We start from the raw sequence: 26,998 nt of genomic DNA on the forward strand, positions 1-26,998 counted from the left end.
AGTTAGTTAGTTAGTTAGTTAGTTAGTTAGTTTGTTAGTTAGTTTGTTAGTTAGTTAGCTAGTTAGTAATTACTTAATACATACACACACTAACATTACGTTGGATGTCTTATGATTCATAAACCTACGTTCATATGTACCTAATAATTCGTATACATTTGCATATTTAAATTTACAATCACTACTGCATAAATGCTAAAATTTTTTCAATTTAATATCTTAACTTTATATAAATTTTAAACATTTGCACCTGTTAAAATTTGTAGTCTGACATTGTCATTTATACCATGTCTCTATTATTTTCGTTTTGATTATAATTAATGACACACAAATACGTTTATTTACGTTCACTATGTTTAAATTAATAAAAATACATCATCATTATCATCGACAACAGTGTAATTTAATTATATGTCATCACTAAAATTCATAGTGATCATAAATGAAATAAATTTAATGGATACTGTACAAAAAAAAAAACTAAAATGAATGAGAAAAAAATTATAAAATTAAATATATAAAAGAGACTAATAAAATGTGGCAATTAAATGCCATTAAATAGTTGCAAATAAATTTGCATACATTTCATTGCATTTTAGAGTTGTTTCGCTACTTTTTGTTTTTAATTAATTCGTTTCGTCCCGCATAAAATTGAAGGGGACACACTTTTTCCATCATTTTCAAATTAAATGTGACATGTTTTAACAAACATGCCAGTTTTAATTGCTAAAATAAAAGGAAAAAAGCGAAACGACATTTAAATAATTTTTCGGTTGTTGTTGAAATACTTGTCAGCTTTATAGTGGTAAAAATAAATGTTTTTCTGATTTTTTTCAGTACATATTTTTTATAAAAGTAATAATATTTTTTGATATGTGAATACAGAAAAAAAATTTATTTTATGCAACACAAAATTTACGTTGAATGAAAAGAGTATTATTTGATTAAAGGTATTAAAGTCCTGTATATTTTCGATTTTGTGGTAAATAAAGCTATTTTTTATGAAAAACTTGTTTAATTTCTGTTAAGGGTGCATTTTATATATTCTATCGACCAGCAAAATATCATATATGTATATAAGGGGAATTTTTTGTCAAGTGGCCCTACTCAAAAAAACGGATTTGGACGAAATTGAAATTTTTAGCTCTATCGATCAAGAACTGCCGCACATAGAGGGAGTGAAAAATTGACATTTTGGTTATATAAAGTGTAATTTAAATTAGTGTAAGTTTTCATCTTCCTCACTTATGTGGCGTAGGGTACATATCTAGGAAAAGGGGCGTGATACCTACTTCACATATTAATTAAATTCAAATTCGAATGTCGCAGAAACTAGTGGAGCTGAAATGCTCAAAATTTTCACGAACAGGAGCGTTGTATCTCTGGTAAGTACTTACTGTTAAATAGAATCCTTAAATTTTGCACAAGCAACACTGAAATCTATGTGAGTATCCGGACTAGCATAAGGACATAGAAACTCCCATATGAGTTCAATTTTTACATTTAAAAAAAAATATATGAAGTAGAATTCTTAAACGTTGGACGTACTATATACATACATATACTATGTACATTAAATACAAGTTTACTCATATTTTGCCTAGGAAATATTTAAATCAATGTGAACATTTGAAAAAAATGGTAAACTATCAATAGCCACTTTATCAATTCAGCAACAGGTTCCACTAGACACGGTTCCTTTAGACTCGGCTCTACTTGAATTGTTTTAAGCAAAAAAAAAAAAAGAAACAGGTTCCACCAAAACCTTTGATATCTCAGTTTTTATATTTTACTATGACATTCAAACGGAAAAAATTATTGGTACCTTATTTTCAATTAACATGTTTTTCACTTTCTCTATATTTTATTTAAACAAATTTTTAATTGTCTTAATTATCTCGTGGTTTGAAACCTAAGTGTACAGTTTTGACTAAATTTTTAATTGATTCAATTATTGTTTTTATAATGATTGAAAAAATAGTCTGGCTTACTTTATTATTTCAGTTTTTTTTTTAATATTTTATTTTCAATTTTTGTGCTAGGAGTATTTATAATTCTTAAAGAGTCAATAATATTTTAGGCGTATAATATTCAAGTTTCTTGACAATTTATGAAATGCTTTATATGTTCAATTGTGACAATAAAGTGATATTTTTTGTAAATGTCGAGTATTCCTTTAACGTTTTGTGTAATCTATTAATAATTTTATGTTTGTTTAATCACCGTCTTATTTGATTTTTAAAAAATTCTATACCAAACAGTTTAATTCATTTGGTTAATAAATTAATAAATAAAATCAGTTTTATATTTATTAAATATTTAATTTATACAACGAATGAATTAATCAATATTAAATCTTGTCGCAATTATTGACATATTTTTTTTTGATTAATTCGTTATTGGAAAAAGAAAATTTATATTTTTTTTTACAAATTTGGTAATTAATATTATCATTTTGGTTATAGGTGCAAAACTTGCTTGATACAATTATTTTAATAATTGAAAGTTATTTTAAGTTTTTTCTTTACATTGTTGACAAAATATTTGTCTTTTGACCGATGAAAGAGAGGTTTATATATATATATTGTTTCTAGGGAAGCGATGCACACTGGGTATAGTTAATATAAAATAAAGCTAAATGCAGTATACAATGGGGAGAACAAATAGCTAAAAGCTATAAAAAAATATTCCAGAAATGTATTCCACTCAAAATTTGAAATACGTATGAATCTACAAATTTGCTATGGTCTTGCACTTTTTCCAGGAAATCTTGAAGCAATAACAGATAAACATGGAACATCCAAAAACATATATTACAAATATAAAGTAGACACAATGAAAAGTGGTTAGAAAGAATCCTTGCTGAATTTTGTTGGTCTGTTTGCCATGAAAAATCAATGAATATAAAAACAACTAAACGGTAATAGTTTATATGGATTAATGCATAATTATAGTAAATTTTACATGTTTCAGTTGTTGTTGTTTTTGTCACTTTCGACCACATTTAAACATTTTACATTTAATTTTTAAAAATAAATATTTTTAAATATTTAAAAATAAAGTCAAACATATTGATAAAAATAAAATAAAATTGATTATTTCTGCAATTGGTTTCATGTGGTCCATTATACTGCAGCCTTTAAAATCGAACTAAAATATGAGATTTTCGAAAATAATACCAAAAGAAAAACACATACAATAAATATGTATATGGTTAAAAATGAAACTTACCTGAAAAACTCTTGCCCATCTTTATACCATTTCACCGAGTTGAGTGTTTGGTTGGCCATTTCATAACTGCAAAAAAGTTTTGCTTTTTGTGAGGCATCAATTATGCGCGGGACGGAAAGATTTGTGAGGTACAATGCATGATTCTGGTGTATATCTGTAAAAGGTAAAAACAGAGTAACAAATAATACAATTTTATAAATAAAATGGATTTAAACTCAAATAATCGAGGTTGTATGTATGTACATATGCATTTGTGTGCGAATGTTTATAAATGGGCACAATTTGGTTTTGAACCAAATATCCTTGATAAAATAGAAAGAGAAGGAACAACAAAACAAAACTCATATCCAAAAGTATTCAGAAAAACCCATACGGTTTTTATTTAATATGTAGTCGCTACTCATACTCGTACACGTCAAAGGATAATGTTGCAAATCACTTTTCTACCTTGGTGTTGATGCGCCCTATAAACTTCTGATTTAAGTAGTTTTTGCAGGTATGTGTGCTTATACATATATTTGTATGTGACTGTACAAATTTATTTGTATTAAAAATTTTTTTTGGGGCTTCACCATGGCTAGGCATCTAGTTGAAATGTGTTGCTGGCATGTGAAAATTGTTTTTTTTTGTTGCCAATGTTGTCGGCTTACTTTCAATGATTATAAATTTAATAATTTTTAACATGTTTTCATGTTTGGTTTCATGGATAACTAAGTATACATAATCCTTTATTTTAAAGTGGATTCCTTTTTATGGTTGAAAATTGAATTAAGATAAAAACTACGCTATAACATCAACAAATTCGCTAAAATATTGTTATAACATTCATTTATTTGTTGGCTCTTTTAGGGCAATGGCTTAATGGCATATGAACAAAAAATAATAATATCAATGAAAGTCAATATGTTGATGCAACATGCTATGCCAAATTTCAATAAATTTGTATTAAAAACTTATTTATATTACCATATTTTTTAAGTACAAAATTCTTTTACAAGTATTTTATTTGTGAAATAATTTTTAATATTTTAACTGTAATTAAAACGAGGCAACCAAATAGTACATTCTATAAAAAATATTGCTATATATTATATTTATTAAATTTCTATACCCACCATCGAAAAAGATGCGGTATATTGTTTTATACCCTACACCACTATAGTGGGGAGGGTATTATACGTTTGTGCTGATGTTTGTAACATATAAAAATATTGGTCCAATACCAACACCTTAAAGTATGCCGATCGATTCAGAATCATTTTTTGAGTCGATTAAGACATGTCCGTCCGTCCGTCCGTCTGTCCGGCTGGCTGGCTGGCTGTCCATGTAAACCTTGTGCGCAAGGTACAGGCCGCAATTTTAAAGATAATTTGATGAAATTTGGACCAAGCATGTTTTTTGGCACAAGGACGAAGCCTATTGAAAATGGTTGAAATCGGTCCATTATTTCACCTAGCCCCCATACAACCGTACCTCCCGATTTGAACCTTTTATGCTATAATTACGTCAAATATTCCGCTATCTCTTTAAAAATTGGCACAAATAAGTTTTATATAAGTATAAATGATACTGCAGATTTTCGTAAGGATCGGCCTATATTTGACCCTAGCCCCCATACAAACCCCCCTTCAAAAAATGACTTAAACGTCTAAAATTGACTTGTAACCATTTGTATCGCAATGAAACTCAACAAAACTAACTGTTATTTAGAAATATATTCTTTTCCCAAATTTACCGAGGATCGGCCCATATTTGACCTATATAAAGCCTCATTTAGAAATTTTAGTTTTTTATCAATAAATGGCTTAAATATTTTGGAATTATGGTAATATTCAACATAAAAGTTTCTTTACAAAAAATAAAAATTTTATAAAAAGTAAAAATTTTAAAAATATACTCATGGTGTAGGGTATCATATGGTCGGCCATGCCAGACTATACTTTCCTACTTGTTTTGTCATATCGTTTGTAATAAATCGAAATTGTCTAAGACCCATAAAAAATATATATGTATCCTGAGTGCTTCTTAGATTATAAGACGATCTAGCCGTGACCGCAGCACAGATAATTTAAATTGAAGAAGTTTGGTATTGAAAATAATGTCTCCTTTATAAAACATGTTCAAAAGGGTTGGGTCCATAAATATTCATGTTGCCTATATAAACGCTTTCTCATAGAATTACTTGAATATCTATAACTTTCTTAAATATTCCACTATAGCGTCAAAATTCGACAAAAGCATGTTTAATGGAAACATCTTTATATAAAATATTATATGAATGGGTCCATAATTGACCTTATCCCGTATAAAAGGAATTATTCAGAAAATATGTTAATCGTATTAAACTAAATCAAAAATATCAGTTTCAAATGAATTTCAACATTAACATATCTTATAGTACCCTTAATCTCTTAGTTGAATTTTAAAAGGATTGCTTTATAATATATTTTACTTCCCATATAAGGTCATAAATCGATAAAAATTGGCATAAGAATGTTTTATAGAAACCAAAATCTTATCCACAATAGAAATCCCTTGGAAATTTTAAAAATAGTTTATTAAGAACTTTAGATAATTAAAATCATTAAAACTTGATGGAGATCGGGCGGTATTGGATCCAGTCTCCATATAAAGTTTATAATGATCGTAAATTCATCCTACACCCACGTTACGCCCTTGTTTAAGAAAAAAATATTTTTGTTTTATAAAAATCTATAACCAAACATAGATATGAGTAATTATCAAAATTTTTTAATTTTATAGTTAAAAATTCAAAATTTTTTTTGATGGCACATTAAAAATATTTTTTGTGAATATAAACAGACCCTAATACGTGATGAATCCGTTCGCGTTAATCATTTTTATTGAGGAGCGCAAAAGTTATAGTGATTTTCACTTAAATATTAAAAAAAAATTCTTAAAAATTGTATTTATATAATTATACATAATTGTAAAAATAATTCAATATTAGCCCATTAAATACATCCAATAAGATTTATTAAAAAAAATTTTAATAATACACAGTAAGAAATTTTATTTCAGTAATTTTTCAACTTGTTGCCTGTAGTTTTTGAAAAATCGCGAATTAGTAAAATTTAAGAAAAAAGAAAACTGTTAACATCTGAATTTTACGAGCTTGATTTATATAGGAATGCATTTAAAAAATTAAAGTTTGAAGGAATTAAATATTTACAGAGTGATGCATTTTGATGCAATTATTTATCTTTTTTGATGCGCCCCAGTTTTGCATTAAAGTATTAAGAAAACTTGCAAATGGTGATAATTTCGACGAATTTTGAGCATCATCCTAATCAAAATCTGTTAAGATAAAAGTGACGTTTTTTTAGCTTACAAGGATTTTTAAAATACATATATGATCCCAAACCATTTAGTCTTTAGTTAGCACTATAATGAATAGGGTCCAAAAGTTTAAAGCTTTGGACAAAAAAAAAAAAAAATAAAAAGAAGATAAAAAACTAAAATAAAATAAAAAACTAAAACTAATTTTGTAAACTTTCAATTACGATTACGTTTAGAAATGAAGACCTAGAAATTTACAATTTTGCAATTTCTAGGCTGGAAGTCTTGTATATATAATCCTGAAAAAATTTTGTTAAAATTGTACTCTTACCAAAGTTATTATTAATAATTTAGTTCAATTTCAAAGGAATTAAAAAACTTTGATAATTGCTCATATATTCGGTAATGTCGAACTTTAAATAGGATTAAAATTCTACAAAAATTTTTTAGTATTTACGTCTCTATTTCGAAGACGTTCAAATGTTTATGAGGCCACCTTCGAAATTTACTCTATCTTCTTGGCATATGACTTGACTGACTTGTTAATAAAAGTATAAAAACCAGTGGCCTCCGGTAGTTTAGTGGTTAGTGTTCTAGTCTGGTAGACCGAAGGTGGTGGGTTCGATTACCACCTTTGGCCCTGGTTAAGTAACGCACAACAGGTTTGATAGCAGCATTTCTTCGAATTTGATGTAGAGAAGGATGTAAATATTCCTCCATTCAAATTAATTAATTAATTAACTAACTAACTAACTAACTAACTAACTAACTAACTAACTAACTAACTAACTAACTAACTAACTAACTAACTAACTAACTAACTAACTAACTAACTAACTAACTAACTAACTAACTAACTAACTAACTAACTAACTAACTAACTAACTAACTAACTAACTAACTAACTAACTAACTAACTAACTAACTAATTAACTAACTAACTAACTAACTAACTAACTAACTAACTAACTAACTAACTAACTAACTAACTAACTAACTAACTAACTAACTAACTAACTAACTAGGGTGCTAGGCAAGGGTGGCCCGATCAGTACAAAAGTATGCAGTTTCATTTAAAAATCTATAAAATAAGTCTTGCCGATTTTTGTTGACATAATAGAACATTTAACGTAATTATGAGTCCAAAGTACCTATTGGAGGCATACGGTTGTAGTGCGACAAGACAAAATATTAAAGTGATTTCAACCATTTTCAAGATAGTTCTTTCTAAGGCGAAAAGAAGTACTTGTCCCAAATTTCATTAAATAAACTTAATATTTGCGACCTGACAAACAGACAGACAGGCGGACAGACAGGCAGACAGACAGACAGACAGACAGGAGGACAGACAGACATGCAGACTGGTCGACCCAAATAAAGATTCTGAGCCAATTGGTATACTTTAACGTGGATGAAAGACAAATATTTTTGGGTGTTACAATCAACACAATTGCATAACATCCGTCCTACTATTGTGGTGTATGGTATATTTAATTAATATAAAAATTCAATTTGATTAAAAAAACTTTTAGATTAGATGATGGATTCAATGAAATTCAACAAATATTCCATCCAAAGTGTGAATTTATAGAACATTTTAAAATTTTTATTTTGTTCTTGTAAACAATATCACATTTATTTAAACTAAATTCAATTTACAAGTTTTAACTCAAGTCCTTGTTAATGTCTATTAAAAAAAGTTTAAATAATTCCTCCCCAAACGAGCATCACTTGCAGAAGATGAAGACGTAAAATGAATAACTGAAAAACTAAACACAAACTAGGAAACCACAAAATAAAATAAAAACTCATTTATGTTTTCTGGTTATATGTATGTACATACGTATGTATGTACTACAACATATACACATGTAGTTTAAGTAAATGTGAATCTGTTGATTTTATTCTTATGACTGGAAGACAAAACGTATACAGTTATTTGATGAGAACATAAGTTATAAAAAATAAAATATGCTAAGAAAATGAACGGAAATGCATATATAAATATAAGTGTGGTTGTAATATACACACATACACATATTTACATGTAAATAAACATGTAAACATAATGCATGAATTTCATGTGAGTTAGACTAAGTAAAAAGGGGAGGTACGATATTTTTGGGATATACATGTATACAAAAAGTCTCCAAAAGATTAGGGTCTCGAGGCGGAATGTACACTATTATCCTCTCTATTTAAATTTGATTAAGTGTAATGTAAATCAGTTATTGTTGCAGTGAATTTATACGAAAAGATGGCATATATAATTTATACTTTAATTGGCCAATACCTGTAATCTATTTCTCACATTTACCTGAATAAAACAAATATTAAAACCATCAGCAGTGCACGTTTTTGTGCCAAATATGAGATGAATTTTTAAGTTATTCTCTAAAGAATATTTTAAAGAAATTTTGTTTTAAATCCTTTAAGAGATTTTATTCGCTTTAGAAAACAACACACAAACCTACAAATAACATTACAAATTGTCTACTTCATAATACAAATTTGCTAAAAACAAAACCAAACGATACAAACTAGAAATGTTTAAATCCGCATAATGCCACAAAAACAATGCTCTATGAAATTAGGATTATTTTAAATTTAGAAGACTTTTGAAAAGCACAACTAGTATCTTGATTTTGTAACCGAAATACTACATACAGATTTAAATTTTATTTAAAAATATTTTCCTTTGCTCTGGAATACTTTTTCGCATGTATAGGTCCAATGGCTGTATGAATGTTTTATAATTTTACTCCCTATACATAGTACATACACTCTTGTACTTCTATCTTTAACAAGAGCAGAATATGAACATGAAGAAAGCATTGCTTATGATATAAAATATGGAAAAAAGCAGAAACTACATTTTACAGACTTGTCATGCTCAATGTGTTGTGTATTACGAGTATTTCTTCTTCCACATGTACTTGTACGAATATGACAGGAAAATTGAATGCCACACTCCATGCAAATATGATGATGTGAATGACGAAGATGAAACTGTTGTAGACAGAAATCATCAGAAAAATAAACTTGAAGAAAGTAGATATTAAATAAAAGTATAAAACTTCTAAAGTTATTAAATTTTAAGTATTGTTTTTTTTTTTTTTTTTTAATTTTATGTAAACTTTAAGAAAAGTAAGATATAATTTTTGAAAGTTGTTCTTCATTCCAGAAACGTACTAGATCGCATACTGGAGACAGGAGTTATCGGTATAGAAGCTGTTGGTCAAGGGCAAGTTTTAGAGTTAATATGCTGGAAGCCAAACAGAGATCAAAAAATATTGGACAGAAGAAACATGTTATATATTTATGGAATGAATTTTTTCCTCTTTTATAGAGAAAAAAGTAAGATATTATAGTCGGGCCCGACCGACCTTATGATACCCTACAATAGTTATGAATTTTAAAAGTGATTTATTTTTTACATATAAAGCTTTTACATTGAATATTTTCTTTATATTTTGAAAGGGACTTAATACGGATCTATGAGAAAATATGGTCTGATCTCGATAAAATTTATTAAATAGATTTACCTAAAAATTGGCTCAAAAGCATTTTTCTGAATTGCTTTAGCTATGTCCGTCTGTCCATCTAAACCTTGTAATAAAATTACGGGTCACAATTTTTAAGTAATTTAAAGGACGAAGCCTATTGAATATGATTAAAACCTGTTAATTTTTTCACCTCGTCCCCATACAACTGTGAGTCCATAATTATGTTAAATGTTATAGTATCTTTACCAAAATTAGCACAAATTAGTTTTGTGTAAGTGTGAATGTTATTGGTGATTTTCTTAGTGATCGGGCTTCATTGGGGCTTAGCCCCAATACAAAAGTCCCTTGTAAATAGTGATTTACCAAGTAAATTGTGATTTACACAAGTAGGAATTCCTACAAAAAATCTTTTATCATCTTTTTGAATATTTGATTCTGCTGAATATAACATTCTGACAGGTTGAAAAACATTTGACCATGTTTATTTGTATAAATAAAGTTTTATTATAATTTCGTTTAATAAAATATATATTCTTTTTAAATTCTAAAATAATACATTCATGATCTTTTACTTTTATTCTTAAAAAATAATTTCATTTCTAATGCCGTGGGATACACAATAATTTTTGTTTTACCCTCTAGAAAATTCTAACTACAATAGTTAGAATTTGTTTGTAGAATTTGAGGTGCCAATCCAATTATTGCAACTTTGCCAATTTCTATGCATCGCCAATTTCTATCTATGAAAAATTTGAATTACCTTACAGTTTTTAAGATATACGAAATTTTGTTTTTAACTCATATATGTGGTGTCAAGCCCCCCATTGAAAGTCAGTCCGTTATTCTCTAAATGTTCACTTGAATGTCAAAGTTTTTCACGTAAAATTTAAAGATTCTAGCTGTAATAGATTCTTGGATATACGAATTTTTCTATTTAATACATGTGGAGGCTTCAAGCTACACAGATGAATGTCCGCCCTTTTTTTCTCCAAAATGTTCTGATGAATACTAGAGTAATTTGTGCAATATTTGAAGAATCTTAGTTAAACGAAATTTTGTATTTAATTTATATGGGAGGTACCATGTACCCCATTAGAAGTCCGCCCGTTATACTCTAAATGTTGGGATGACTGTCAAAGTTCTTCATGTAAAATTTAAAGATTCTAGCTCTAATAGTTTCTCAGATATACAAATTTTTCTATTTTATTCATTTGGGGGATCCAAGCCCCCCATGAGAGTCCGCAATTTTTCCTTAAAAATATTGGGATGAATTTCTTCGTGCAAAATTTTAAGAATTTAGTTCTTTTAGATTCCCAGATAAACGAATTTTTGTATTTAATTAATATGGGAGTGCCGCTACCCTAATGTGTAGTCCGACAATTTATTATCTAAAATATTGACATAGATGTTAAAGTTATTCGTGCAAAATTTTAAGATTCTAATTGTAATAGTTTCCTAGATTAACGAATTTTTGTATTTCAATTATATGGGAGGTGCCACGCCCCCTAATAGTAATTCGCCCACTTTTTGTTAGAAATAGTCATATTGACACTAAAGTCGCTCCGATAAAATTTGTGGACTTTAACTTTTATATTATCTCAAGTATACGCATTTAATATTTTCTTAATAAGGGCGTGGCACTGCGCCCACTTGAAATTTCAAAACAAAAGGTAGCCCATTGTTCCTTCCAGATGTAGAGGAACACACAGTAAAAATTTCAAGAATATCGTTTAAGTAGTTTAGTCTCCTATATGGAACAAACAAACATACATTGATTTTTATATATGTATATAGATGAGGTCGTATAAGCAATTTAAATTAATTGTAAAAAGTATACGCAAATACTTATGTATTTTAGAGTGTAATGAGGAACAGCGACCCAATCGATGTGTATTAATGTTCTAAAGACGAGAAAAAAGAAAATATATATTTTCTTTGGAATGATCCTTAATTCCCTTTCAGCGTTTGAAAATCCTTAACTCATTGTTATTTTATAAAAATAAAATATTTTAGATTTTTACAAAATGGCTCTTAAAAATTCTGTCATTTTGAGCTGATTACGTTAAAATTAATTTTAAAATTTTTGTAGAATATCTTTGGTCCACAAGATGATTTTTAGTGGGTTGGAGAGAAATATTATTTTCGATTTTTATCGCTTTTTATCGAAATTGTCGTAATTTTTATATAGAAAAAAAGCTTAAAAAATAGTTTGACATTTGATTTTGTCCACTTCAGAATTTTTTAGCATTTTTGAAATTTGCGTAAATACACTAACAAAAATTGTTAGTGGGTTTAACTTAACTCAGGATGATAAGTACTATTCATTAAAAAGTATATTAATAATTGAAATTCAATACAACATTTTTGTTGGGTGTGTATGCATATAAGGACTCATTAAAAATTATACCACAGCTGTAGAAGTCATTGGCTCCAATTTTAAATTGAATAGACAGATATGTTCTTAAATATTGTATTTAATTGACAAAAAACCATTGAAATGCTTAAAAAGTTATATTCATGTGTGTGTATGTATAAATGTATTGAAAATGATTTGTTTATTAAATATTTAATTTGTTTTAAATGAGTTGCAAATTATTTCACATAATGAGCTTATGAAATGGAATCTTAATGAGTTTGGTTAGAAATACATAATTGGATTTGTCAGTCATATGTATTTGTTTTATACAATAAATAAGTAAATGAAACACAAACAAACTAATAGAAAACATCTTTGCCATGACAATAACAATATTTTTGCTGAATTTATGTGTATAACTATGAAAACATTTATATACTATTTAGTATACAATATAAATACTATATTTTTCACATTTTCACAGCCTGTATTTTATATTCATTAACTTGTTCATTTCTTTATTTTTTTTGGTCCAAAACAGTATATACATATTTATATGAGTAATTCTATTGTATATGTTTACAAATTCATTACCAACTAATCGTTTCATTTCTTCTTGTACTTATAGGACATATTTTTTTTTTGCTTCTTAAGATTTGTTTCCTACTGTTCCACATTTAATGAGTCTGGAGAAATTATCACAAAATGACAATTTGTTTGTTTGCCATACAAATGAGTTTATTTTATTTTCTTTGAATTTTCCTATTTTACCATTTTTTTCTGCTTTGTTTTGTTTTGTTTTTATTTGTGCCAAAACTCATTTAAGGATTAAGCATAATTTCCAACTTCAAATGTTCATTTATCTGTCTGTCTGTTTGTTTGTGTTGCTCGTTTTTATTTCTACTTTGTAGTTTTATATTTTCTTTGTCTTTGTTGCTGTCTTTTAGTTTTATTTGTTTTTATTTAACTATTTGACTAAACGATCATAGATGCTAATCCTTCTGTAAGACCCTTTAATTTTCTCATATATTTTTTTGCAAAGATTTCTTTATGTTTCTTGTGTGTATAAAGATTCTATCTTTGACTGTTTAGATAGCAAACATTTTTACACTGGGGGTTTTAATTAGTGGGTAAATGTTGGCTTTAATTATGGTGTAGTTGTTAGATACAATTTTATTATATCTTTGAGAACTATTAATGTTGAGCCCATACCTTAAATTATAAAATTTTGCATTTTATGGGTGATAAGGTGGGTTAGTTAGGAACTGTTCTACACAATATTTGTTAGAGAAATAATTTAGTGGGAGGTTTGGTAAATTTAAGGCATGTCCTTTGTCATATTTTATTTATAGCTATGCTGGCATTTTTAAGAGCGTAGAGGTAATTTTCTAAAAAGGAAATTTTATGTCGGGTATAGGCAAATATGGATCGATTCTCATAAATTTGGGAAGAAAGTTTTTGGTTTCTATAAATCTAAAATTTGACAAATTTCGTAAGTAATTTTTACAATATAAAGAATCCGTTTAGCTATGTCTGACTGCATGTGTGTCTGTTGACATTAATTGTTCAAAAACTTTAAGTAACCAAATCTTCAATAGTTCTATCAAACATGCTTTTGAATAGTTTTCGAAAATTCGAGACATCATCTGAAATAAATGAGAATTGCTTGCATGCAGGTGAATGATAACAACAACACTTTTATAATTAAAATCGTTGAGAGTTATTGTGCATATTCAATACCTAACACTCTGTATCAATAGAAAAATATATATTTTTTTAATTTTATTTAGACTATATCGTGTTTTTGCACAGACGGAGTGACGGACATTCGTACATCGTCTTTGAGTCTAATAAGGATCCCGAAAAATGTCATTGGTATGTTTTGTAGCAGTTTTTTTTCAAGATTTTGACTTATTGAGTTAATCATGTTGGTTTTATATATAACTAAGCTAATGGTGGGTTATTTGGAATAACTTCTAATCGCTTATTAGTGAGCTGTATTATTTTAAGACTTTTTGTAATTTCCATTTACTATAATGTATACTTATAATTATTTACAAAACTGTTAACTAAACGTATATAATATTTGTTTAATTTCTTATAAATACTCTTTAAATTTGTTATTCTAACTTATACACAATATTCATACTCATACGTTTATTAGAACGTTTTTTTCCGTTTTTTTTTGCTCATCGTCATACACTATGTCTATGTTCATTGTATAATCATAGTATGTAAAATCTGTATGTATGTATATGTTTTTTGCATAGTTTGGGTTTGTGTGTATTAAAGTATTTAGACGATATTTTCTTAGCTTGCGTTAATTGCTTCATATAATCCTAATTTAAACTCATATTGCGATATGACTAGTAAGTAGATGTAGATATGTAAGTATGTATGTACACTAAAGTACTCTCGTATGTAGGAGTAGAAATGTAATAAAAAGTATATGTACCAGTATGTATTAAGACTAACCCAACAAACATTTTTTATTGCGGTAGTTGAAGGTATTAAATTGTATTCCTGCTATTTTGCGGAAATATACAAATTCTTATCACCAGTCGGTAGTAGATGACTTTTGAAAGTGAGATTTTACCAAAAACTGTAATAGATGTTTATAGTGTCATCTATAAGATCTTGGAGTTAATTCTTAGTATCAACTAGAAATATAAGTGAAAACTCATCTTGTAGAAGATAAATTATCTGTGATACTGTAAAAATTGTAAAAAGTTATGTTCTAGTCTTGTAATTGTACCCTACACCACTTTAGTGGGGAGGGTATATTGGGTTTGTGCTGATGTTTGTAACATACAAAAATATTATTATTACAAATATATTATAACCCACCATAAAGTATACCAATCGGCTTAGAATCATTTTCTGAGTCGATTAAGCTATGTCCGTCCGTCCGTCCGTCTGGCTGGCTGTCCATGTAAACCTTGTGCGCAAGGTACAGGCCGCAATTTTCAAGATAATTGGATGAAATTTGGCACACACGCCAAGGATGAAGCCTATTGAAAATGGTTAAAATCGGTCCATTATTTCGACGTTCATGTTTCTGGTTTTCTTTGTAACAAGTTTAAAAATGTTTATAAACATTTTTATACAAAAATTAATTTGTATGGAGAAAACCAAAAATTCGAGGAACATGCTATTAGAAAAATTGGCAAAATCATCCAGTTTTTCATAGATTTTTATGAAATAACAAGTTTTAGAAACCTTCCTTTATGTGATTCTTCAGGAAAGTAATAAAAGATGAACTCACTGCCTCATGTTCAAAGTAGAGCATAATGAAAATGAAAATTTTTTAAAACAGTGTGAGTTTTTTTACTTAAACGACCGTAACTCAGACATTTGACCATAAATTTTGGATTTATTTTCTTGGATTAAAAGGCAACACTTGTATCATTAAAAAAATATCGTATTTGAAAATCGGATGAAAACTACTAAACTTATGATTTTTCAAATTTAAAACTTCAAAAATGGCTCTTTTTCGTAACTTTTGCTCTTAAAAAGTAAGTTAACGAAGTGATAGGGGAAAACTAAAAATATATTCGTAGTCCATAGAGTATAGAATAACGAAATAGAATTCGTATATGAGAACGCCTGCATTTTATTTTTCTTCACTTTTGTATCACAGTGTAGTTATCGGTTATTTGATGGAAATTATTAGGTATATTCGTTATTTGAAATTTGACAATTTTCATTTATACGAGCGATTAATCGTTAAAAATTTATGGATTACCGGTTCACAATTAAATGCTTAAAACCCCTAGAGTTCACTCTTCTAACTATCTTCTAATAGTGACCTTAATATACACGAAATAAGATAAAAATTCGTAACAATTTTGTTTTCTAAATGTTTGAAGGGTAAGTATGTAATGTACATATATATGGAAATAAGTATAAAAGCAATGTTATATATACTTTGTTTATGAAATTGTCTATAGAAAAATTTATATAAATATTTATTTGTATATATGATACTAGTATAATATTATCATGCATACAAATACATATACATATGTATATTTTTTAATGGAGTTATCTTTTGTAATTTATGCACGATTATTAAATAAGGATTTGTTTAATTCGCATTTAACATCAATTCAATAGTTTATTTAAGTAGACATTTTTGTTTTTTTTTGTTTGTTTGTTAATAATTTAATTTAAATATATGTAATGTGTTCATTAAAGCAGAAAATATTATTTTTAATTTAAAAATTTTTCAAAATTTAAATACGGAATATAATATATTTTTTGTAATTTAAAATTGAATTTATTTTGTTAAAATAAATTTAATTAAAAAAAACCATTAAAAACCTTTGTTTATATATAGATTTTTTCAATTTTAACATATTCTTTAAAAGTTGATTATGGTTTATTGGATTTTAAATCAGAAATGTTAATTCGTTCAAAAGTTTATACAAGGTGATGTTTTGCTACTAAATTTATTATAAATTGGTGTGAATTCGACCAAAAAGTAATTCAATAGAAGCGAAAAAGAAGTAGAATTTACTCCATGGAAGTTCTGAAAAAAAACCTAAAGAATTGATGATTTTAAAATAGGCTTGTCATATAAGAGATGTCCTTTTTATTTGATTCCAAATTTATTATATCTGAAGTTATTCTCAGGAAATCATTTTTATGTTCTTTTTTAGAAAGATACATGCATTTTTCAATTAACTCCAAATTAAACTTGGTTTAATTCAAAATATGTCAGTATAAAAAAATATACCTTCAATAAATAAAATTGGATTATTTTCGCTTCTTTGGAAGTCAATAAACTTAACTTCCATAGAATTAAAAAATATTCACTTAGGGCTACTTTTGAACTAATAACACCGTGCAACATTCCTTTTCACACATAAAAAAATCTCTCTGGACCATTAATATTAACTCTATGCACTCAGTTTTTCATAATCAGCTCTTATGCTAGAGTTTAAAGGACATATGATTTTAAATAATGAAACAACAAATTTATATAAAAAAGTTTGTATTAATCAATATTAACTGAAGCTGAGAACCTCTGATTCAAAATAATATGATCTATTTCAATTCATCAAGATACAAACTAGTATGTAGTCGGACATTGCCGACTATACGATAAATTTTGGTTGAGGAATTTACGTCTAATTCAAAGTTATATATGTATATTTTAATCGTTTTATTAAAAATTATAAGTGAATGTTGACTTTTAAGACATTTTCTGAAGGAGAGTTTGTATGGGGGCTAGTGTCAAATAAGGCCCGATCACTATAAAAATTAGTAGTGTCGTTTATCGTTCTATATAAGTTTTGCAGATTTTTGTTGACATAATAGAACATATAACGTTATTATGATTTCAACAATTTTCAATAGCGTTCGTCCTTGATCCAAAAAAAAGAGTCAAATTTCATCAAATTATTTTGAAAATTGGGACCTGTAGCGTACGCACAAGGTTTACATGGAAACACAAACAGACAGACAGACAGACAGACAGACAGACAGACGGACGGACGGACATAGTTAAGTCGACTCAGAAAGTGATTCTGAGCCGATTGGTATACTTTAAGGTGGGTCTAGAAAGAATATTTTTGGGTGTTACAAACATCAGCACAAATGCATAATACCCTCCCCACTACAGTGGTGTAGGGTATAAAATGGAAATCCTAAAGAAAATTTGTCACAAAAAAGTAGTTAAAAGTTTTTGTTTCGAAAATGAGATCATTTTAAATTTAATTTCTTTTTCGTTTTTTTAACGAGTTAAGTAACTAATATAGATAGAATGCACAAATTCCCAGCTTCCAGTTGTTACCAATATTAGAATCATACAATGCAATTAAATATTTTAAATATTTGTTTGGAATTGTAAGTCTTTTAAATTTGAAGTTCTTTTATAAGGACTTAAGAGCAGATTGTAAAAATCAAAGTACGCAGAATTTCTATAAGAGAATCTATTTTCACAGGCATATCAACTTTTCCATGTGTGAAAGCTTTTTTTCAAAATTGTTACAGAGTGTAATAAATGTTATTTATTGTGTAATACCGAACATCTTTTTATACCCTACACCACTTTAGTGGGGAGGATATACTGGGTTTGTGCTGATGTTTGTAACGTATAATAATACTGGTTCTATACCCACCTTAAAGTATACCAATCGGCTCAGAATCATTTTCTGAGTCGATTAAGCAATGTCCGCCCGTCCGTCCATGTAAATATTGTAATCAAACTACAGGTCGCAATTTTGAAGAGAATTCAATGAAAATGGTCCATTATTTCACCTATACATCTGAACCAGCCAAATAGGGATTTTAAATTCATGATTATGTTTAATATAATCGTATCTCGATAAATAGCTGCAAAACCAAGTTCTATACCAGCCTTGATGACCCTCATAAGCTTTAAATTTATTGGGCCTCATTTGACCCTAACTCCTATAAAAAGCCCCCACCAAAAGTTTAATTAAATATCCACAGTTTTATTAAACAATAAATTTCGTAAGTATATCTGAGGCAAGGTACAATTCAACTTAAATGCTTTATTATGAAAACTAAATCACATTATATTCCTATACAGGTGTAGGGTATTATATGATCGGCCTCGCCCGACTATAACTTCTTACTTTTTTATTCTAAAAACACTTTTTTACATCTATATACATTTTGACGCTGAACATTATGACACGTCACCTTTAAAATTTAATTTAAAAAACTATTATTATATATCAATTAATAGAAAATTAAGGCTTCTTTTACAAAAACGAAAAAAATACATATTAGTTATTTTAAAATGTAAAACATTTTATTACTATTTTTTAAATCATAATCAGTTTTAACTAATTTGTTTTACTTCTAATACAACTGCATTTACACATAAATAGAAGTAAAAGTCATGTTATATGCTGACATTTATGTTCATAGCATTAATGCTGATTATATTTGACTTGCTAAAGTTTAATTTAAAATGTTAAAATGTTTTACAAATTCTATGGTTTGCCAAAAAAAAAAGAAGAAGGAAAAAAAGCAGCAACAAATTTGAAAGAGTCAAAAAGTCAGTAAAACTTTTAGATATTTTAGCAAGCAACAAACGAACTAATGTAAAAGAGAATATTAAATTGAATTGTGTATATGTATATATCTGTATATATGTGTGTATGTTATGCAATATTTTATAATTGGAAAAAAATATATAAGAGAATTATTTAAAAAGTTTTTTTTTTTGACTCGATTGTCATAAATAAATATTGGTTTGGTTATGGTTTCAGTAACTTTAAGAAAAAGAAATATAGTTTCTTTTTCGAACAGAAAATATTTAATAAAGAAATGGTTTAAAATTAAATAATTTCTTATTGTATATATTGTAATCGTTTGTTGAGAGAAAGTATTGAAAATTATTTATAAATAACTCAGTTTCAGTAAATTTGGATACGTATGAGTGTTATATAATTATTTTATGAATTAAAAATAAATCATACGCCATATATATAAATGTTAAATATGCAAACAACAAAAAGTACATTTGGCTATATCTCGTACACGTATTTCTTTTTCCAACCAACATAATGTATATTGAATAAAAGATTCACTTTGCGCAATGTGAAGAAATGCAATTAAGCTTAACACTAAAACTTAACAAGACTTGGAAATTTTTTATAAAATCGGGCTATTGGTTTCGTAATAATAGTTTTATTTCCATTCAAAATTCTTAGCTTGTGCGTTTTCTTAATAAACATTAAATATCAAGTTACTTCCCTTTACAATTAAGTATATAAAAAAATAATTAAATTCTTTTGAATAAAAACATTTAACAGCAAGAAAGAAGAAAATTCTTTAAATAGACCTTTTTACTTTTAAAAAGAAAATTAACTTTATTTAATAGTGAAATGCACACACAAGGACATCGATACAAACTCACACCGACATTGTACATTTGTTGTTGCAGGTTAATTTCTGTTAAATTGTATTTAAGTGTATATAGTACCTATGTATACATACATAGAGTATTTTGTTCTACATTTTTGTTTAATAACTTTCCATCTACTATGAAGAAAAAATAAGAAAACGAAAAAAAATATATAAAAAAACAGCATCAAAATAAAATTATAAACTTTGCATTAAACTTATAAATGTACATTTCAACGTTCAACATTTTCTAAGTAGTTCAAGTACATGAACAAACATACGTTTCTACTTAAAATAAATATTTTTACCTCACATACTACCTACTCTCTATGTCTCTCTCTTTCTTCTACATTTTATATATTTCTTGCATTTACCTTTAACGTTCATATATCCATATTATGTGAAAGTTTGTGGGTGTATGCGATATACGTAATCAATTTATATCATTGTATATCTAAGTTGATGTGTTTGTATTCGTGTTTTTGTTTGCTATAGTTGTTGTTGTTGTTGTGTTTTTTTAATATTATTTCTCAAGTATCCTTAATAGTAGTTGTTTAGTCTTCTTATGTTATTAAAGTTTAAGAACATCACTTTCCATCATTTTAAGTAGTATTGTGTACAAATTTCATCAACACACACACACATATGTACTAAAGTGTGTTTGGTTGAGTTTGTAAACACCAATACACTTGAGCAAACACTCATGCATTGGTAAACAAAATTTGTTTTTACTTAGTACATACATACATATGTATGACATTCTGTTTATAAAGAGTCGATTAAAAATTTTATAAATTTTTGTTTCATTCGTTTAATGTCTAATTACAAAATAAATATATTTCTATGAGGTACCTGAGTTTTATGTATAAAATTAAAGAATGGGTTGAAATTAATATACATGAATATCAAATGCAATAAGTGTTTTGCAATGTGATTGTGATTATGTCCATGAGAACTCCTAACTTTTGAAAATTTTTAATTTTAGATTAATTTAAGAAAGTGATATTAAGCTTAGATGTATATCAAATATCGGCTTCGGCTAGTTAGGATTTTTATTAATAAATTTGTAATCCACAATATTTATGTAAATATTCTTAATGACATTATTAAATTTGTTGAAGAACCCGCACCCAAAATAATAAGATCTTAAAGTAAGGTACCCTGTGTATGCTGGGCCAAAAATTAACAAACTTTTGGGCACATAAGATTATCTTGTACCATTTTGTGCTCCTAGTTTTCAAAAATCGGTTTTGGACAGCCGTACATATAAGAGAGATATCAAATATTTAATTTTTTACAGACAAACGAAAAGAAATTTCAAAAGTATCACAATGTCAATGACGTAAATTATATATAAAATAGTTCGTTTATCAAAAGAAGGCTTAATTTAGAGAAGCTTGTGTTTAAAATAAACCAGAGTTTAAAATCCCTGCAGTTTTAAAAGGAATCCACAAAGAAAATTTTAGGGCTTCCCTTCCCTGTTTAAAGGTGTATCAGCAGGTGTATAAAGGTTAGTGCACATGAAGGTTGAAATGTTTTACGTGAATACTTGCCGTGTCAGCCTTATTTCACAATAGTCTTTTTCAACATTTGGGTGAGCTTTTGTGACGACTCATCACCGTCCCAATGTGCTTCTAACACGCAGGTGTCAATTTACTTATTCGGTAATAGCGACTAAAGCGTAACTAGTAGATCAAAGTACGAATCCATCAATAAGAGAATAACATCCGGCGTATTCATTCTAGGTATACCGGCTATATTCCCAACTCAATTACAACGCTTAGTAGCACAGTCCCTCCTCTATGGGGTATTTCTTGCCATCAACTAACAGCATGAACCATTCATCAACTTGCAACTTACTCTTTCCGAGAGTTTAGGTATAAGTCAAAGCCACTACATGGATGCCAAAGAAACCTCAATCAATGACTAGCCAAGATATAGTTCTGCGGCGGATTATGTGGTCCTCTGATTCGACCCTATGTCAAGAAATACTAAGGAATGCCTGAGGAGTGAAGTGACATCAAAAGTTTATCGTCCTTGCAGACTAGAAGTACTGGTAGCTCATTTTCACCCCGGGGTTGCAGTACACCAACCTTGGACCTTAGATTTAAGTCTACAGAAATTGTTAAAATCATTTGATATTTTTCATTTAGCCCCCATGCAACTTTATTCCGTTTCTTTTAAAAAAATCAGATTTTCATTTAAAAACGCTTAAATATTTCAGAATTAATGTTAAATTCATACTAAAAATATAAAATATTTTTAACATAATTATAATCGATGTGTGGTATCATTGGCTCAACCATAACCAACTAACAATCTTACTTGCTTATGCTGTCAAATATTATATATCACAATTTAAATTTAGAATTTCAGCTCTAATTGAGTTTCCATAAACCAATAAACATTTACTTAAATATTTATTAGTTTGTCATAGTAACCTCAAAATAAAATAACTATAATTTATAAGATTTTACTTTATTCTCATGACTGTTTTTTTTTTTTCTTAAATATAATTTTATTCTATTTCATTTCATATATTTTTTTCTGCACTTTAAAATCACAATCTTAAATATTCTTCGTATCTCTCTAACCTGTTGTACTATGTCTTCAAATAATCATATTAGCTATATAAATATAAAAAAATAAACAAACTTTATCCCCGTCATGTCAAATATAATACCATAAATTTATAAATATATAGTACAAATACATACAAACATATTATATAAATATAAACACACAAACCGCTACATGTATGTATCTACAAGTATTTATATCTATGAGTTTGCTGCACACAGCTTAATACATTCTATTTTTCTATTATTTTTCTATTTTTTTCGCAAAGTCAAATATTAAGTGAAAAGTTGCTATAAGCAATTCTATGCTCTAATAATAGAAGAGAATGGGGAAGTAACGAGACAAAGTTTTTCTATAATTTTTAAGTTAAGAAAACATAATTTACCCATACCATAAGATTCGTTCATAAATATAACTATAAATATATGTGGGAAAAGCAAGAATGTTTATTTTGTTTAGAAAATGTCAGGGCTGTTCGATAAGTTTTCCTAAATGAGATTAAAGTTTTGAAGAAACTTATAACTTCATGTAATATAAAACTTTGACATTTAAGTGCTTTAATTTCAAAATGTATTTAGAAAATTCTTGGCTGACGGAAAGTAAAGTAATAATAAAAAGGTGAGTTAAATAGAAAATTTTTACAAATTAAAATCATGTATTGAAAACATGTAACAATTTCTATTAAAAATTAATATATCCACCATATCAATGGATCATACATGAAAAAACTATTGTTAGGAAACAGTATTGAACAGCAGCCATAACCCTCAGTATTGCAGAGTGTCGAAGTGCTTTACATGAATACCAGCTGTGGTGTTCTTATTTCACGGAGATAATTTTCAAGTAACCTAACTTTTTGAATCTTACCTTTGTGAATCTTACACGTCGGTAAACAATTTTGTACCTGGTTCTGCCCATTTAAAAACACTTTACTCAATTTCAGAACATTAATGCCTCGTTGCTTAACTTTCGAAAGGCAAATAAAAAATACACTTCTGTTTAAAACCACACAGATGGGATGAATCCTGTTAAGACGGCGACAGCACTAAGAGACATATTATGTAGGACGAAGCACGAATACATCATATAAGTGTGGTAAATTTGCATCGAATAAACCTTGAACATACCTGGACAAGGAAGGGAAATTCAATGGTATCGCTTGTAGAAGATACCTTTTATCCATCCCCAAATCATCACACTTCCCATTCTTTCATTACACATCCAACACACTCACAATAGGTATACGCTCTTCTGCCCAGCTAGAATATTTTGAAATTTTTGATTACATTCGAGTCATTTATGAGTCTTCTGCACGATTAAAATGATCGCTCATTTTCAGATCATAAATGATACATTCGTCGGGAGAAAATGGTATCCTTAACGCGACTCTTCTAAATAAGTCATTTATGAGCCCCACTTCTGATCAATTATGACTGATTTTTTAATCTTTTTTTGAGTCAATAATGATCATCTTTTCTCAGTAATTTTTGCTACAGACAAATAAAATACAGCAGAAACAGTTTTTGATCTCCCGACTGCGCGAAATTAAACTACAAACTAAATTTATAAACAATTATATTTCAAACACCAGTATGACCTATTTATGATTGTTATACATTTTGTTATTTAGATTTTAAACATTATAATTGTAATTATTTAGACTTAGTTTAGTGATTAGTCGTCCAACTATATTCCGTAGATGATCATTAAACATATAAATTTGTTATGATTAAAGCATAATATGATTTCATTTTCCTCGATAGAAAATCGACTTTATAAATATTAAGTACATTAATTCAAATACTTATACATTTAATTTTATAAACGAAATGAGAATTATATCATTTCATTTTAGTCCTCACAAAATATTTTGCTAACTCTTCCAAAAGAGTCTTTTCTAAGCACCATTTCTAATCAGTTTCGACTAATTTTTGAATCGTTTTTGAGTCATTTTTAATTGCAAGTTTAGCTATTTCATTAAAGCAAAAACAATTACATAAGGAACAATTTTAGATCTTCCAACTGCTTGAAATATGACCACAAAATATATTATACACCAGGATGACCAATTTATGATTGTAATACATTTTGTTATTGTTTTTCAAATACTCAGTTTTCAATCATATATGGGGATCATTTTCAAGTCATTTTTTAAAGCGCTCAACTTATTAATCGCTTTTAGGTCATCAAAAGGAGTCAAAAATGACTCAGTTTACTGATTAATCATCCAACAATCTTCCAAATGCTAGCTGGGATGGTTTCGGACTTTGTTTTGTCACGGTTATTGAAGAGGTCCTTTCGGATGCTGAGTAAAATCAATTAAGGGAATTAATGACTTCAAGCCATTTTCATAAGAGGCTTTGTAAGGAGGCTAGAGTTAAATAAAGGCCGATCATTATGGAATTGTCCAGCATCATTTATACTTCTACAAGAATGTTGTACTTATTTTCGTATGGATATTAGTGTATTTTTGTATAAAAAAACCATACTAAGTGGGTCCGGTTGTATTTGGGATCGGTGAAATAATAAATAGGTTTGTTCTAGGGTAAAAAGCATTATATGTGCGAAATTCCATTTCATACTATTATCTTCAAAATTACTATTATTTTCAAAAGTGTGATTAAAATATTTACATTGACGGACAGCCAGACAGACAGACGGAAGGCGGACAGATTAACATGGCTGAAGCTTCTATGACTTTTTCACTTATACATTTAACAAAAAGTTTTTATAATTTTGTAATTAAATATCTTATTTATCATCCCACGTTATATTCACATGAATTTTACAAGTGTTATATCTATTATCTACATCAGAATAAAAAATAAAATAAGCCAAGTATCCTCACTATTTAGCATTAATTTGTGTCTTCTATTAAAGTGGCCACAAAATCCTTTTTCCTCTTTGGTTGCTCTTCCAACTTTAATCTGTTAAAATCCTGCCGCACAAACATTTCGTATAGAAACACAGTTAATGTATATGAAGGATAGAAACAAACAGCACTTAAACATACAACATGCACCAACCAACAAACAGATGCAAATACTATATAGATATATAAACGCCTACAGTTAATGTCTGTGTTTTTGGGTGTGAAGATATTATAGTCGATTTTTTCTTTTGGGGCTTTTATATGTAGTTGTAATGACCAATAGATTGCTAATTTGAGCTTATTTTACCAAATTTACACAAATCCCTCTAAAAACATCAATTTAAAAAGCCATTAGTCATGTTGGTTTCTATACAAACACACACATTTACAGGATTGTTTTTTTTTTTTTTTTTGGTATAAAATCCTTGTACTGCATGTGAAATTGTACAAAAAGAATTTGAAGAATAAAAAAACAAATCGCTAAATGAAATAGAAAAAAATGGACGATATAGAAAACCAATAACTATGTAAATACTTCACACCTCGTTTAAACTTCCGTTTGTATAAAATGGCCATCATATAAATTTATACACACGCTGTTCTCTAACTTACACACAAAGAAACGTGCCTCCCAGTAGTTCGGTGTAACTACTCCTTTTTAGAATTAACTTTAGTTTAATTAAACATTTGCCTCTAATAATTTATAATCCCGCTTTTTAGGTGCAGTTTAAAGGCTTAGTTTTAAATCGATGTTTCTCTAGATTACTAAGACATATTGTAACGATTTACTAATCACTAGATAACTGAATGTCTAATGATATAAAGTGTATTTTAACTCTAAATATAGTTAACACTTAGTAAGACATTTGGGGAAAAAGCAAATCGACTACTTATGAAACTGCTGGGCTGCAAGTCATTCTACATACATATGTATGTACATCGTCACAATTTATATACAAAAGTCTAAGTATATGTGTAAAAGAGTGTACGGTAGTGATTCTTATATTTCGTTTTTATTTCTTTTAATGTTTTATTTTTTTATTTGTTGGTTTTCCTCGTGTATTTACGACTCTTGAGCGCCATTTAGGCCAAAATATATTTATGTGGGATTTTTATGGTTTTCAAATATTGGCTGGTTGTGTGCTTGTATGTTTTTTATTTCCTTTAATTTTGCCGTTTTTTTTTGCTTTAGTGATTCACACGCTCTTCCTTTTATTTTACGTTATTTTGTGGCTTCAATATTTGTGGTGAAATATTTAGACAAATCCC

The 26,998-nt window shown here is 28.0% G+C and overlaps 1 protein-coding gene across 6 annotated transcripts in view; it reads right to left on the bottom strand.

The window, feature by feature from the left end:
* LOC111675540 overlaps positions 1-26,998 on the bottom strand; it is a 121,457-nt gene that overhangs the window by 31,521 nt on the left and 62,938 nt on the right. For all 6 annotated transcript variants that reach the window (XM_046950421.1, XM_046950418.1, XM_046950417.1 and 3 more), the window contains exon 3: positions 3,232-3,385. In XM_046950421.1, coding sequence (XP_046806377.1) covers positions 3,232-3,385 — 154 coding nt within the window. The remainder of the gene's footprint in view (positions 1-3,231; positions 3,386-26,998) is intronic.

The sequence above is a fragment of the Lucilia cuprina genome, chromosome 4 (assembly GCF_022045245.1).
Source record: "Lucilia cuprina isolate Lc7/37 chromosome 4, ASM2204524v1, whole genome shotgun sequence".
Lineage (NCBI taxonomy): Eukaryota > Metazoa > Arthropoda > Insecta > Diptera > Calliphoridae > Lucilia > Lucilia cuprina.